Below are 13,219 nucleotides of genomic sequence, written 5' to 3' on the forward strand. Positions count from 1 at the left end.
ACTTTCTCGTTGTACCGTTTAATTTGTTCAATTACAGCTGCCGTTGGTTCCGCAATTTTAAAATTTTTAACAAGGTGCGAATTTCTTGTCCACGGCGGGAGCCGCAACAAGAACTTCGCATACTTAAAAAACGTGGATCTCTGGCTCGTGAAAAATTCTCCAAACGGGGAAGGGATACAGGAAATGGGGAAGGGATACTGCGTTATAAAGTCGAGCCAGAATTAAACGGTTGAAACGGATTTTAGATGAGACTACTGTAAGCAAAAGCCAGGCGTTTACGGAGATGATCAATAAGAAGGGAGCGGGTAGTTTTTAGATCCTTTCCAATTGGTAAACCAAGGTAAATAATTTTCGAGACAGGGGCTACAGACAGTTCTCCCAGCCTCAGAGACGAGACCTCTTCTTGGCGCCAGTTGAACAGAAGAATATCCGACTTCTGTGGGTTAAATTCAAGACCAATGCGACTGTAAGTTGATTGTAGTGTGGAGAAGGTGGTCTCTGTATCTGTGACTGTGCGGCTGGGGTTCAGAATGTCATCGCGTAAGCTATCATTGTAACGTCTATGCCACGAGCTATGCATGTTGTATCGATAGTAGACTGTGGTTCAATAATATAATTATTAAATGCACAAGGAGATATAATTGATCCTTGTCGAGCACCCGTTCTTACTGGGACTACAGGATTCCCTCGGTAGGACAGCATCACGTCTGGTGAATATTCAGTGAGGGCTGGACCCTGGCCAGGAAGTAGGAGTTCAGCCTGTAGGTGGTCGTACATGTCTTGAATAGGTAGTAGGATGTCCTTCTGTACACCTCTCTTTCTCATATCCAAAATGAGTTGGTCATGTAGAAGTGAGTCGTAGGTACGGCAGACGTCATGTAGACCTATAACAATGGACGCCTTTGATTCATCAGCGTCAATCAAGACTGAAGCCTAAGCAGGAATGGCGTGGCCGCAACCAAGACCCCTCTGGAACCTAAACTGGGAAGGGAGAGTCCAGCATTTTTCCTGGATTTCATCAATGACCAAAAGTTGGAAGATTTTGTAAAGCGTTGGTGCTACTGTGATCGGTCTGAACGAAGCACATTCCGAAGTACTTTTCCTTTCTTCAGGACTGGCCTAAGCGACCCAGTACTGAATGCCGATGGTACGAGTCCAGTGGTGAAGATCATCTAAAAGAGAAGAGCTAGGTGTCCCATGAAAGTCGGGCTGCAATGGCTAAGGTGAAGGGTGGATACACGGTCAATGCCAGCCGACTTCTTCCTTTTCAACCATCGGACCGCGGACGCAACCTGTGATTGGATAACTATGAAATCTATATCTGGAATTCATGAGAGGAGGGGTGAAAGCTTTTCTTGAACAGAAATGTTAAGATCCTGTTTTGGGGCTGAAAACTCATCAAGGTAATAGTTTATCCATGTTAAAGATGGGATATCTGACTCAGGACCCGCTTACTCCTTCTTATCAAACATTTTCCATAACAGATTAGGATTTTTAATTACTTTTTCAGAAAGCTCAGATTTCAACTGCACACGGTGACGAGCAAGTTCCTTCCCAAACCTACGCTTAGATGCAACTCTAATCTCTTTAACTACTCCTGAGTGTGGTCTACCACATTTTTTCCATATCCCGTACCAGAAAGTAGCTCAGTCCCATGCTAATTGTAACAAAGGGTTAGAAGACCATCCCTTTTCTTGACTTTTTTGTCTGGCACGAGATTTGGATACTCCCTGAGATTCAGCAAACAGAAGAGCATGGGTCAGTTCGGCGTAATAAATATTAAGACGTAGACGCGCATCTCTTTCATCACGATGAGAGAATTTCATAAGTAGGTCAAACGGTACGCAATTTTTGATAGAAAGGGGTCAAAGAATCCGTAAAACTTGTCCTTGTGAATTGTATACAAAACTAGAGTCTTATTCAACCTCTAATTGAGTACTGGTGAGTAGTTCGAAGTGAGCCACTGGGTAGGCCTGCTGATACTGCACTGAGCTTGGAAATGATCCGAAGTAAAACTATTTAGAAGGACAAGAACCTCACGTACTGGCAAAGAACTAGAGCTAACAATATGGTCTAGATTGGACGTTGAACCAGATTGGTGGATATACGAAAAGTTCTGGTTCTTCGGTGAATAGTAAAACGGTTCTCAAGTATCCCTATTAGAATGCAACAACGACTATTTTGGGCACTAATATCAACTTCTAAATTACAGTTAAAGTCACCCACTATTATGCACTCAAGGGACTCGCGTTCGCGGCAGCGGGCTTGTTTGGCAGCACTTGTAGCAAAAGCACTATCAGATTTGTCGTTACGGTAATGAGTTGGAAGGTAAACGTTTATAACTAGCAGGCTATCTAGTCTAACTGCAAGAAAATTGTCACTGGTCTCGTATACCTTGCACGCGAGATGATTGCTAACCAACGTGTCAGCTCTACCAGACGAACAGCCCCGCGAAGATGAACGTTTTGCAGGCACGGAGAACACAGAGTAGGACGGCCAGAGATTTAGTAGGTTTAGGCCAGCATCTGTGATGAAATGTTCTTGCAGGCATATCACATTATATTTATTCACAAACTGGTCAACCACAAGAGGCCGCTCGGAAAAATTTCCGTTTATATTCCAAGAAAGTAGTGAAATGTTAGAGATTTCGTTAATCATCATGTTAATGAGTTGCCTTCTGCTGGTTTTCCGGACACTTTATGCTTTAGCAGGTATGACCCGCTTTCTTATAGGAAACGCAATACATAGCACGAGTACACTTTTCTGCATCGTTCTTTTTGGAGACGTTGTCAGACGCCCCATATCTGGAGCAGACAGGGCTATTAGAGCACTCGGCAGCTAGGTGACCTTGGTTGTGGCATGAGTAGCAACGACAGGGTAAGAAAAGGAACTCTTCAGTGGGCAGGCAGTTTCTCGTAATAGATCTTCACAGAGTCCTTAAGAAATTTATCCAAATCCGATCGACAGCTGAAAAATACCTTGAACGTACAGGAATTGCCAATCTATTCAGGCTTCGTAGCTCTTGGGATCAGTGTCGTTATATCATCCACTAATACGTCAGAGCGAACTCTATTTCCTACGCCAATACGGTTAGGGCTCTTTATGGCAGCAGAAATCTGCAGCCGGATGGTCTTCATTGACCAAACAATGGTATTAGCTGTGTTTTTTAGCAAACCACTAGTTTCCAGTCCAATTTGACTCTCCGTAATTCAGATATGTCACTACTATCCGCACATACCGAATCGATGAATATCTTCCTAGCACTCAGGGTATCAAGCGACTCGGGCAGATTTTTCAGTACGATTGCATAGGAGGGCTTATCAGGCTGGTTTGAAGCGCTTGGCCATTCGATGGGTTTGTTGGCATTAATAGCAAAATGGTTCTTAATAACTCGAGACAATTCATTCACCTTAATAGCAACGGTTGCTGCAGTAGCTTCACTTGGATTTTGGACTGAGCAGGGAGAATCAATTACAAAGGTCGACAATTTGGTCTTCTTGGCGTTTGGTGAATCCATCTGCAAATTTCCGTAAAATTATCTTCATCTTTTGCGTGAATTTTACAGCGTGTTATATGTATGTTATGTGTATGTGTCTGTGTATGCGTATGTGTACGTGTACGTGTATGTGTATGCGTATGCGTATCCGTATGTTGTGTATGTGCATGTGTATGTGCATGTATATGTGTATGTGTATGTGCATGTGTATGTGTATGTGTATGTGTATGTGTATGTGTATGTGAATGTGTATATGCATGTGTATGTGTATGTGTATGTGTATGTGTATGTGTATGTGTATTTGTATGTGTATGTGTATTTGTATGTGTATGCGTATGTGTATGTGTATGTGTATGTATATGTGTACGTGTATGTGTATGTGTATGTGTATTTGTATGTGTATGTGTATGAGTATGCGTATGTGTATGTGTATGAGTATGTGTATGTTTATGTTTATGTGTATCTTTATGTGTATGAATATGTGTATGTGTATCTGTATGTGTATGTGTATTTGCATGTCTTGTTAACCTTATTTAGTCGCCCCTTCCCCAAAACTGATCGAAATTTTGAAAAAAAACTGTCTTGTTAAAAATAGTCAAAAGGTCTAATAATTATGCCTCTGGAAATGGCATGCTCTCCACGGACCCCATGGTAAGATTCATAAATTATGCAACTTGACCATTTTTTACATACAGGTGTTTAGATGAAACTTTAGGGAATGTTGAGGAGGATGCTAAACTATAACAAAGGACGCTGTGTGCATCCAAGCTATCAATAGGGGGAATCGTACTGTCCTTAGAACGGCTAAGGGTATTAATATGAAACTTTCAGGGCTGCTACTACTACTACTGCTGCTGTGGTTGCAACTGTAACTAGTTGCCCCTATGAGTGTGACTACTTGTGACTCCGACAAAATTCTACTTGTGACTACTTTGATGAAATTTTGAGGAGGATGTTGAACAAAATTAAAACACACTGTCTGCATACTGATTATCAAAAGGGCGCATCAGCAATATCTCTTTAACACATGAGGGTGTTCAGTTGAAACTTTCAGGACTTTTGAAGAGTGTTTGAAGGGCAAAAGGCGCCCCTTGTTTTGTTTTTTTAGATGCGTATCTGCAATATCATAGGATTGTAAATTGTAAGATTTGTTGATTATGCAACTTGCCCATGGTTTCCATACAGGTGTTAAGGTGAAACCTTAGGGGAAATTGAGGAGGATGATGAACTATAACAATCGACGCTGTATGCATCTAAACTATCAAAAGGTGGAATCGTACTATCTTTGGAACGGGTAAGGTTATTAATATGAAATTTTCAGGGCTGCTACTACTACTACTGCTGCTGCGGTTGGTACTGTAGCCAGTTGCCACTATGAGTGTGACTGCTTGTGACTTTGACAAAAATTGTACTTGGGACTACTTTGATGAAATTTTGAGGGGATGTTTAACAAAATTAAAACACACTGTCTGCATACTGATTACCAAAAGGGCGCATCAGAAATATCTCTTTAACACATGAGGGTGTTCAGTTGAAACTTTCAGGACTTTTGAAAAGTGCTTGGAGGGCAAAAGGCCGCCTTGCTTTTGTTTCAGATACGTATCTGCAATATCATACGAGTTGCTGTGGTTAAAAAGTTCAAATTATCAGGACCACTTTTACTACTACTATTACTGTAATAGCAACTTCAATTACGATTACTTGCAACTGGTGCTGTGACTAGTTATGGCCGCGGCTACTTGTGAAGGCTACTATGATCACTTACGAATGTGGCCTTAATTACAATTGTTTGCGAGTGTGATTACTTTTGACTGCGGCTATGACTACTCACATTTGCGACTGCAACTACTTTCGAGTCTGAATACTTACGACTGTAACTACTTGTGATTTTGAACACTAGTAACTGCAACTACTTGAGACTCTTGCTGCAACTAAGGCTACTTGCGGTTGTGACTGTGACTAATTGCGACTGCCTTTATTTGCGACAGCGAAAACCCACAACCGCTATTATTTGTGACTATGACAAATTGCGACTGTGACTACTGAAGGACACGAATATTTGTGACTGCGACTGCTTGCGACTGTGACAACTTTAGACTATGACTGCCACTACTTGTGACTGTTGATATGAATAATAAAAATGAAAAGTCTCGACTGCTACTACGGCTACTTGCAACTGTGATTATATGCAACTGCGACTTGAAACTGCGAACACGGCAACTGTTGACTGCAACTGGTACTATTTATAAAACTAAAACTAAAATTGTAACTGTGCCTGAAAATACTAACGCAAATTCTAATATTACAACTAGAACTACTGAACTATATCAAAAGAGTTTAACTGCAGTTTGCTTGTCTAAATGGCATAGTGTATGCAGGTTCTCAAAAGGGCTTATCTTCAATATGCCACGATCGGCTAAGTTTATTAATTTAAAAATGTCAGGGATTGTTGAGTGGGATATTGCGCTAAATCAAAAGACATTAGGTGCATCCAAATTGTTAAAATGGCTTATCTGGGCGTATCTATTATGATCTTAGGAAACGAACTACGGGTGTTAGTTGAAGGTTTTATGAAATGCTGAGGGGGGGGGGGTATTGAACAAGATCAAAAGACATTATATCGATCCAGGTTGTCAAAATGGTATATCTTCATTAGTTCAAGAACTGTTAAGGAAGGGTATCAAGTTGAATCATTTGGAGAATCTGCGGGGGGGGGGGGATGTTAAACTTAAAAACACACTGTGCATCCCAATTGCCAATATTTGAAGCTGGAATATCTCAAGAACAGCTACAATTTTCAAGTCGAAATTTTCAAGAAAGGTCGATTGGAATGTTGAGCTAAATAAAAAGGTACTATGTACATTCAACTTATTAAAATGGTATCTACCGTATCTCCGGAACAGCTAAGGGTATTGAGTTGAGACTTTCAACGAATGAGGAAGTGGATATTGAGGTGAATTTGATTAAAAACTCACTGTGTGCATCTAGTTAATCAAAAGGGCGAATGGGAATGTGATTAAATGACACTGTGTGCATCTAGTTGATCAAAAGGGCGAATGAGCGGTATCTCAGGAAAGACTAATGGCATTTAATTCAAAATTTCAGGGCATATTTTGAAGAATGTTGAAATATATCAAAATACCCTAATTAGTACTAATAAATCTGAATGGGGTATTTGAATTCTCAAGCAAAAGGCGTTAAAAACAAAATAAGTCAAGTCAAAAACGGTCATTATATTAGTCAATAATAGGACTTTAGCAATCAAAATCGAACAGAAATTAATTTTTAAAAAGTTCCGACAAAGGAGATTTTCAAAGGAAAGTAAATAATCATATTAAACCTGAGACCTGCAGAAATAGGCTCTTTTATAATGTAAACTCAAAACGACCAGAAATTACAATCAAAGAATAAGTAAAAACTAAATTGAACATTCGAGTCAAACTTAAAACGAACAGAAATTACTACAAACCGGAGTTTGACTAATGTCCCCTTCCCCTTCCCTAACCGTAAAATTTTTAAAGCCTGTTGGAGCATCTACGCTATACTGACAACAAAATATATTATAAGATTTGTTTTTAAGATTTATGATATTTAAAAATAAAAAAACAACTACAGAGAAATAGAATCTTAATACTGAGATTTCCAAGAATTAGTAAAATTATATATTAAATATTTACTTTATTCTTATTAGTTCTTTCCAGTCATCTCGATTACTATAGTGGCTTTTTTTCATTTTTCCTCGGTGTTTTGAAAAATTGATACAAATGACACAATAGGCTTTACAACTATTATGGTTAGGAGAAGGGAAAGGGGGCATAAGCCAAACTCAAGTTTGTAGTAATTGTTGTTCGTTTCAGGTTTGACTTGAACATTCAATTAGATTTTTATTCGTTTTAAGATGTATTTATTCATTTATATCAGTACCTGTTCTCTTTACGTTTAAAATGATCATTTATTTAAATTTTTGGTCCTTTTGGTTTCATTTGTCCTTTGATAGTAAAATCTTGTCATTTTGACTTTGAATTATTATAGGACTTAATTCTGCTGGCCTTAAGCTTATACGGCTCTCCACTTTTCTTAAAAATTTTGTTCCGGAAGTTTTTTTTCAAAGTTATTTGAATAAAAGTGACTCAGTTTACATTCCTTCTTATCAAACAGTTTGGGGTAACGAACTGTAAGTACGGAGCGATCCGGCTAGGAAGTAACCGAAACTAAAAAAACGGAATTTTAATACCAACTGATACATCAAAAGAGTCATATTTTATTTTTATTTCAAATATATAAGTTTCATCAAGTTTAATCTTACCCATCAAAAGTTGCGCGACTGAGAAATTTTGCCTTGTTTTCTAAAAAAGGAGAAACAACCCCTAAACGTCATAGAACTTTAATCACACCATCGGATTCAGCGTATCAGAGAACTCTACTATAGAAGTTTCAAGCTCCTATCTGTAAAAATGTGGAATTTTGTATTTTTTGCCAGAAGAAAGACGACGGATGCGTGTTTATTTGTTTTTTTGCTTGTTTTTTTTCCCAGGGGTGATCGTATCGACCCAGTCGTACTAGAATATCGCGGGAGGGCTCATTTGAACGGAAATTAAAAGTTCTAGTGCCCTTCATAAGTGACCTAGCAATGGAGGACAAATAGGCTCCCAAGAAAAATAAAATAACTATGTCTTTGAGGATGACTTAATCCCCCACAGTCCCCGGCAGAAGGGCTGCAATTTATGAAGTTTGCCCACTGTTTACATATAGTATTGGTTACTGGGAAGTATAAAGACGTTTTCAGCGGGGATTTTTCTGGTAGTGGATCGGGGTATACGTGGGAGGGTCATTCCATGGAGGAAGTTTTCATGGGCGAAGGGACATTGCTATGAAGGGGGCGTCGGATTTCCCAGCATTATTAAAAAAAACGATCAGAAATTAAATAAAAAAACAAACAAGTTTTGAACTGAAACAGTTTTCAACTGAAAACTTTTAAACAACAAAATTTATGACAAACAAAAACTATTACGTATATGACTGGGTTCACCTCCTAGTCAATACCTCGCTCTTTACGCTAAAGTTTTTCTTAGTACTTTCATAAGAGCTGTTTATTCTAATTAACGGTCATTTGTGATTAAGGGGCCATTCTTAGAGAATTGGAAAATATTCGAACTTCAGCGTAAAGAGCGAGGTATTGACTAGGGGGAGAGCCCCCCTAATATACGTAATAAAAATATACGAATATAGAAGTTCGTTACGTAAGCTAATTCGTAAGTTACATATATTTATTACTAATAAAACACTCGTAAATAAAGTTAAACAACTTTCGAAAAAGCCCTTTGCCCCCCCCCCAAAAAATGTTAAAATTAAGATGCAAATTTCATTTTAATTATTCGTGTATGGTGAGCCAAAATCAAAACCTGGATTAATTTAAAAACGTTCAGAAATTAATTAAAAAAAGAAGTTTTTTTTTAGCTGAAAGTAAGGAGCGACATTATAACTAAAAACGAACAGAAATTATTCTGTATATGAAAGGAGCTGTCCCCTCCTCAGCGCCTCGCTCTTTACGCTAAAGTTTGACTCTTTCTCACAGCTTTGTTTTTTAAAACAAAAAAAAGTACATATATTTATTACTAAAACGCTCGTAAGTAAAATTAAACAACTTTCGAGAAAGCCATTTAGCCAATAAAAAGTAAAATCAATGTGCAAATTTCGTTTTAATTATTTATGTACGGTGAGCCAAAATCGAAACCTGCATTAATTTAAAAAAGTTCAGAAATTATATAAAAACAACAGTTTTTTTAACTGAAAGTAAGGAGCAACATTAAAACTTCAAACGAACAAAAATTATTTCGTATTTGAAAGGGTTTCTCACAACTCTATTTTTCAAATAGTAAAAAACTTTAGCGTAAAGAGCGAGGTGTTGAGGAGGGGACAGCCCATTTTATATACAGATAATTTCTGTTTGTTTTAAGTCTTAATATCGCTCCTTACTTTCAGTTAAAAACAAACTTGTTTTTTTATTGAATACATATAGTATTGGTTATTGCAAAGTATACAGAAGTTTTCAGGGGGTATTTTGTCTGTTTTTTTTTGGGGGGGGGAGTGTTGGGGGTTACGTGGGAGGATCTTTCCATCAAGGAATAATTAGAACAAAATTTAAACTTTAGCGTAAAGAGCGAGGCATTGGCTAGGGGGAGAACCCCCTAATATACGTAATAAAAAAAATATGTATATAGAAGTTCGTTACGTAAGTTAATTGGTAAGTTCCGTCAGATCAAAATTTTGAGAAAGCCATTTAGCCAAAAAAAGTAAAAGTTAGCCAAAAAAAAATTCATATGCAAATTTCCTTCAAATTATTCATGTACGAGGAGCTAAAATCAAAGCTTCATTAATTCAAAAACGTTCAGAAACAAAAAAAAACAAGTTTTTTAACTGAAAGTAAGGAGCGACATTAAAACCTAAAAGGAACAGAAATTATTCCGTATGTGAAAGGGGCTGTCCCCTCCTCAACGCCTCACTCTTTACGCTAGAGTTTAACTCTGTCTCACAACTTCACTTTAAAAAAGAAAAAAACTTTAGCGTTAAGAGTGAGGCGTTGAGGAGGGGACAGCCCCTTTCATATACGGAATAATTTCTGTTCGTCTTAGGTTTTAATGTCGCTCCTTACTTTCAGTTAAAAAAACTTGTTTTTTTATTAATTTAATTTTGAAACAAGATCAATTAGCCGTCTTAACACAATTCAGATCAATAAACAGGCTGCAGTATTCATAAGGCAAAGAATTCTTCTTGAGTCTAATTTTTGAATGGTCTTCAATTCCAAGAAATAATTCACGAAAATGTCTTAGGGAGGTTCAAATGGTTTTGAAATAAACGGGGAGGTATTTTTTTTTTGTGAATGAAAACGCAAAAAAAGGTTTTTTCAACGAGAAAATTAAAAAAAGTGTTTTTCTCAGTCTAGAAGAGGGGGAATTTGAGCAGGGCCATTCTCCTCCATTCTTGTATTCAACTCTCTGGCTTAGCTCAGTCTACTCTAGAAATGTAAGTTTTTCAGCTCTTTCCCTTCCTTCTTTGAGTGCTTAGGATGGCTTAACTGAAGTCTCTGCTGAACTATGTTCTTAGAATGTTGTTGCTTTATTTTCCCTGGCTGAATACCACCCTCGTTTGGTTTTGTGATTATGTGTTTTCTCGTTATTTTTCGTTTTTGTTGATTATTCTAACAATATACTTATTTTTTTTCAGATTGAAGGTTTTGTCAGGAAGAAGATTTCCAAGATTGACCCGCATTCCGTAAAGCTTAAATTTGAAGCCCTTCTATATGATGACGCAGGACAACTATACCCTTTATCTGAACCAGTTTATTCTAAACCCATTTTTAATGAAAGTAAGCTTTTCTTGTCAGCAGGGTTGCCATCGGTGACACTTTAGTGTCACTTTTGACACTTTTTTTAAAAATGACACTTTTTGGGACACCTGACACTATTAGGACACTTTTTAGCAAAAGTGGCACTTTTTTGCTAAGTAGCACTATTTTACAAAAAAAAGAATTTTTTCAGACAAAAAACCGGAAGGAAAACTGTCAATGTAGATATGCATCGATATCCTTTTTCTGTCAGTTAAGATTCTTATCTTAACTCTGCGCTCGGCAATTATTGGATGCAAGAATCTTTCTGTGCGGTGAAAAACATAAACGTGTTTGTCTCTATCTGTGTGTGAGAAATTTTTATATTCTTATTCTTATCACTGATAAGCGAAGATCATCTATTGATCTTCGGTACCAAATACTTGGCAATGGAGGGGACAGAGATAGACATTTAACTGCAATGTGGTGGAGAAGCCTTCAATTGTTTTCATTTGTTTAGTTCAGCTATTTTGTGTTGTTGCAATAATTTGTAGGCTCATAGACAATAAGTCAGTCAAACGGTTTGCAATTCTTGAGTGGGTCCGAATTCAATTTTTATGTTATATTAGTTGAGTGTTGACTACAATTCAAAGAAGAAAACAGCAAGAAAAGCTAGGACTGTATTTTTGCGCCACTATGTTAATAGCTGCTACTATTTTAACCAGCCACTGGGCCAGTGACTAGTTAACTTTACGCGTATTTTCATCGATTTCCGTGACTGGAGCTCTTGAAGCCCAGTGACTGAAAAGCTCACTGGTGACATTACACATCGACTCAGCAACGGAAAAACATCCACTGAGCTCACTGGTGTCCCACAAGAATATTTAGTGACCTCTTCAGTGACTGGGCCAGTGACGCAAAAATGCGCTCTAATATTTCCGTTCATATTTTTCTTTGAACTCTTGGCAATGTAAAAATGAATATTCATACATAACCATCATATTAAAAACAAAATTGATACCAAAACTTCCATTATCTTTAATCCTATGCAATCATTAGCAAAGTCACAATCTAATTTCACTTTTTTTTCTTACTTACATTTTTGAATTTGGACGCGCTTCCTCATTTTAGTTATTAAATAAAAAAAAACAAGTTTTTTTTAACTGAAAGTAAGGAACGACGTTAAAACTTAAAACGAACAGAAATTACTCCGTATATGAAGGGGGCTGTCCCCTCCTCAACGCCTCGCTCTATACGCTAAAGTTTTTTTATTGTTTAAAAAAATAGAGTTGTGAGAAAGTCAAACTTAAGCGTAAAGAGCGAGGCGTTGAGGAGGGGACAGCCCCTTCATATACAGAATAATTTCTGTTCGTTTTAAGTTTTAATGTCGTTCCGTACTTTCAGTTAAAAAAACTTGTTTTTTTTATTTAATTTTTGAACGTTTTTGAATTAATGCAGGTTTTGATTTTGGCTCACCGTACATGAATAATTAAAACAAAATTTGCATATTATATTTGGTTAAATGGCTTTCTCGAAACTTGTTTAATTTTATTTACCAACGTTTTTATTAGTAATAAATATACGTAACTAAGAATTAACTTACGTAACGAACTTCTATATTCATAAATTTTTAACACGTATATTAGGGGGTTCGCCCCCTAGTCAATACCCTGCTCTTTAAGCTATAGTTCGAATTTTTTTTCCAGTTATTTAAAAATGACCTATTAATCACAATCAGTTGATCAGTTGAAAAACTTGTTTTTTTTTTTAATTCCTAATCTTTTTCTTTAATAATGCTGGGAAATCCGGCGCCCCCTTCATAGCAATGTCCCTTCCTCCATGAAAACTTCATTCATGGAAAGATCCTCCCATATAGCCACCGCCCCACCCCGTCCCCCACCAACCAGAAAAAATCTCCACTGAAAAGGTCAGTATACTTCCCAATAACCAATACTATATTTTAACATTGAGTAAAGTTCATAACTTTCAGCCCTCCCCCTGGGGACTTTGGGGGATTAAGTCATCCTAAAAGACATATTTATTATAATTTTGAATATGACGAACAAAATGGCTATCTCAAAATTTTGATCGGATAACTTTGGTAAACAATCACCGTAGAAGGGGGCCTAGTTGCACTCCATTTTTATGGTCGCTTAAAAAGGGCAACAGAACTTTTAGTTTAAGATCGATTGAGCCCTCCCACGATATTCTAGGACCACTGGGTCGATACGATCACCCCTGGAAAACAAAACAAAAAAACAAACAAAAAACAAATAAACATGCATCCCTGATCTTTCTTCTGGCAAAAAATGGAAAAATTCCACATTTTTGTAGATAGGAGCTTGAAACCTCTACAGTAGGGTTCTCTGATACGCTGATTATGATGGTGTGATTTTCAT

The 13,219-nt window shown here is 37.4% G+C and overlaps 2 protein-coding genes across 2 annotated transcripts in view; both read left to right on the plus strand.

The window, feature by feature from the left end:
- LOC148940057 (protocadherin-like wing polarity protein stan) overlaps nucleotides 1–13,219 on the plus strand; it is a 421,746-nt gene that overhangs the window by 136,371 nt on the left and 272,156 nt on the right. The gene's annotated exons all lie outside the window — the stretch shown is intronic.
- Nucleotides 1–13,219, plus strand: part of LOC148940058 (uncharacterized) — a 139,178-nt gene that overhangs the window by 13,068 nt on the left and 112,891 nt on the right. The window contains exon 4 of the mRNA XM_089105803.1: nucleotides 10,721–10,862. Coding sequence (XP_088961929.1) covers nucleotides 10,721–10,862 — 142 coding nt within the window. The remainder of the gene's footprint in view (nucleotides 1–10,720; nucleotides 10,863–13,219) is intronic.

Source organism: Artemia sp. Qi Xiang Cuo, chromosome 20 (genome assembly GCF_049724085.1).
Source record: "Artemia sp. Qi Xiang Cuo chromosome 20, ASM4972408v1, whole genome shotgun sequence".
Taxonomy (NCBI): domain Eukaryota; kingdom Metazoa; phylum Arthropoda; class Branchiopoda; order Anostraca; family Artemiidae; genus Artemia; species Artemia sp. Qi Xiang Cuo.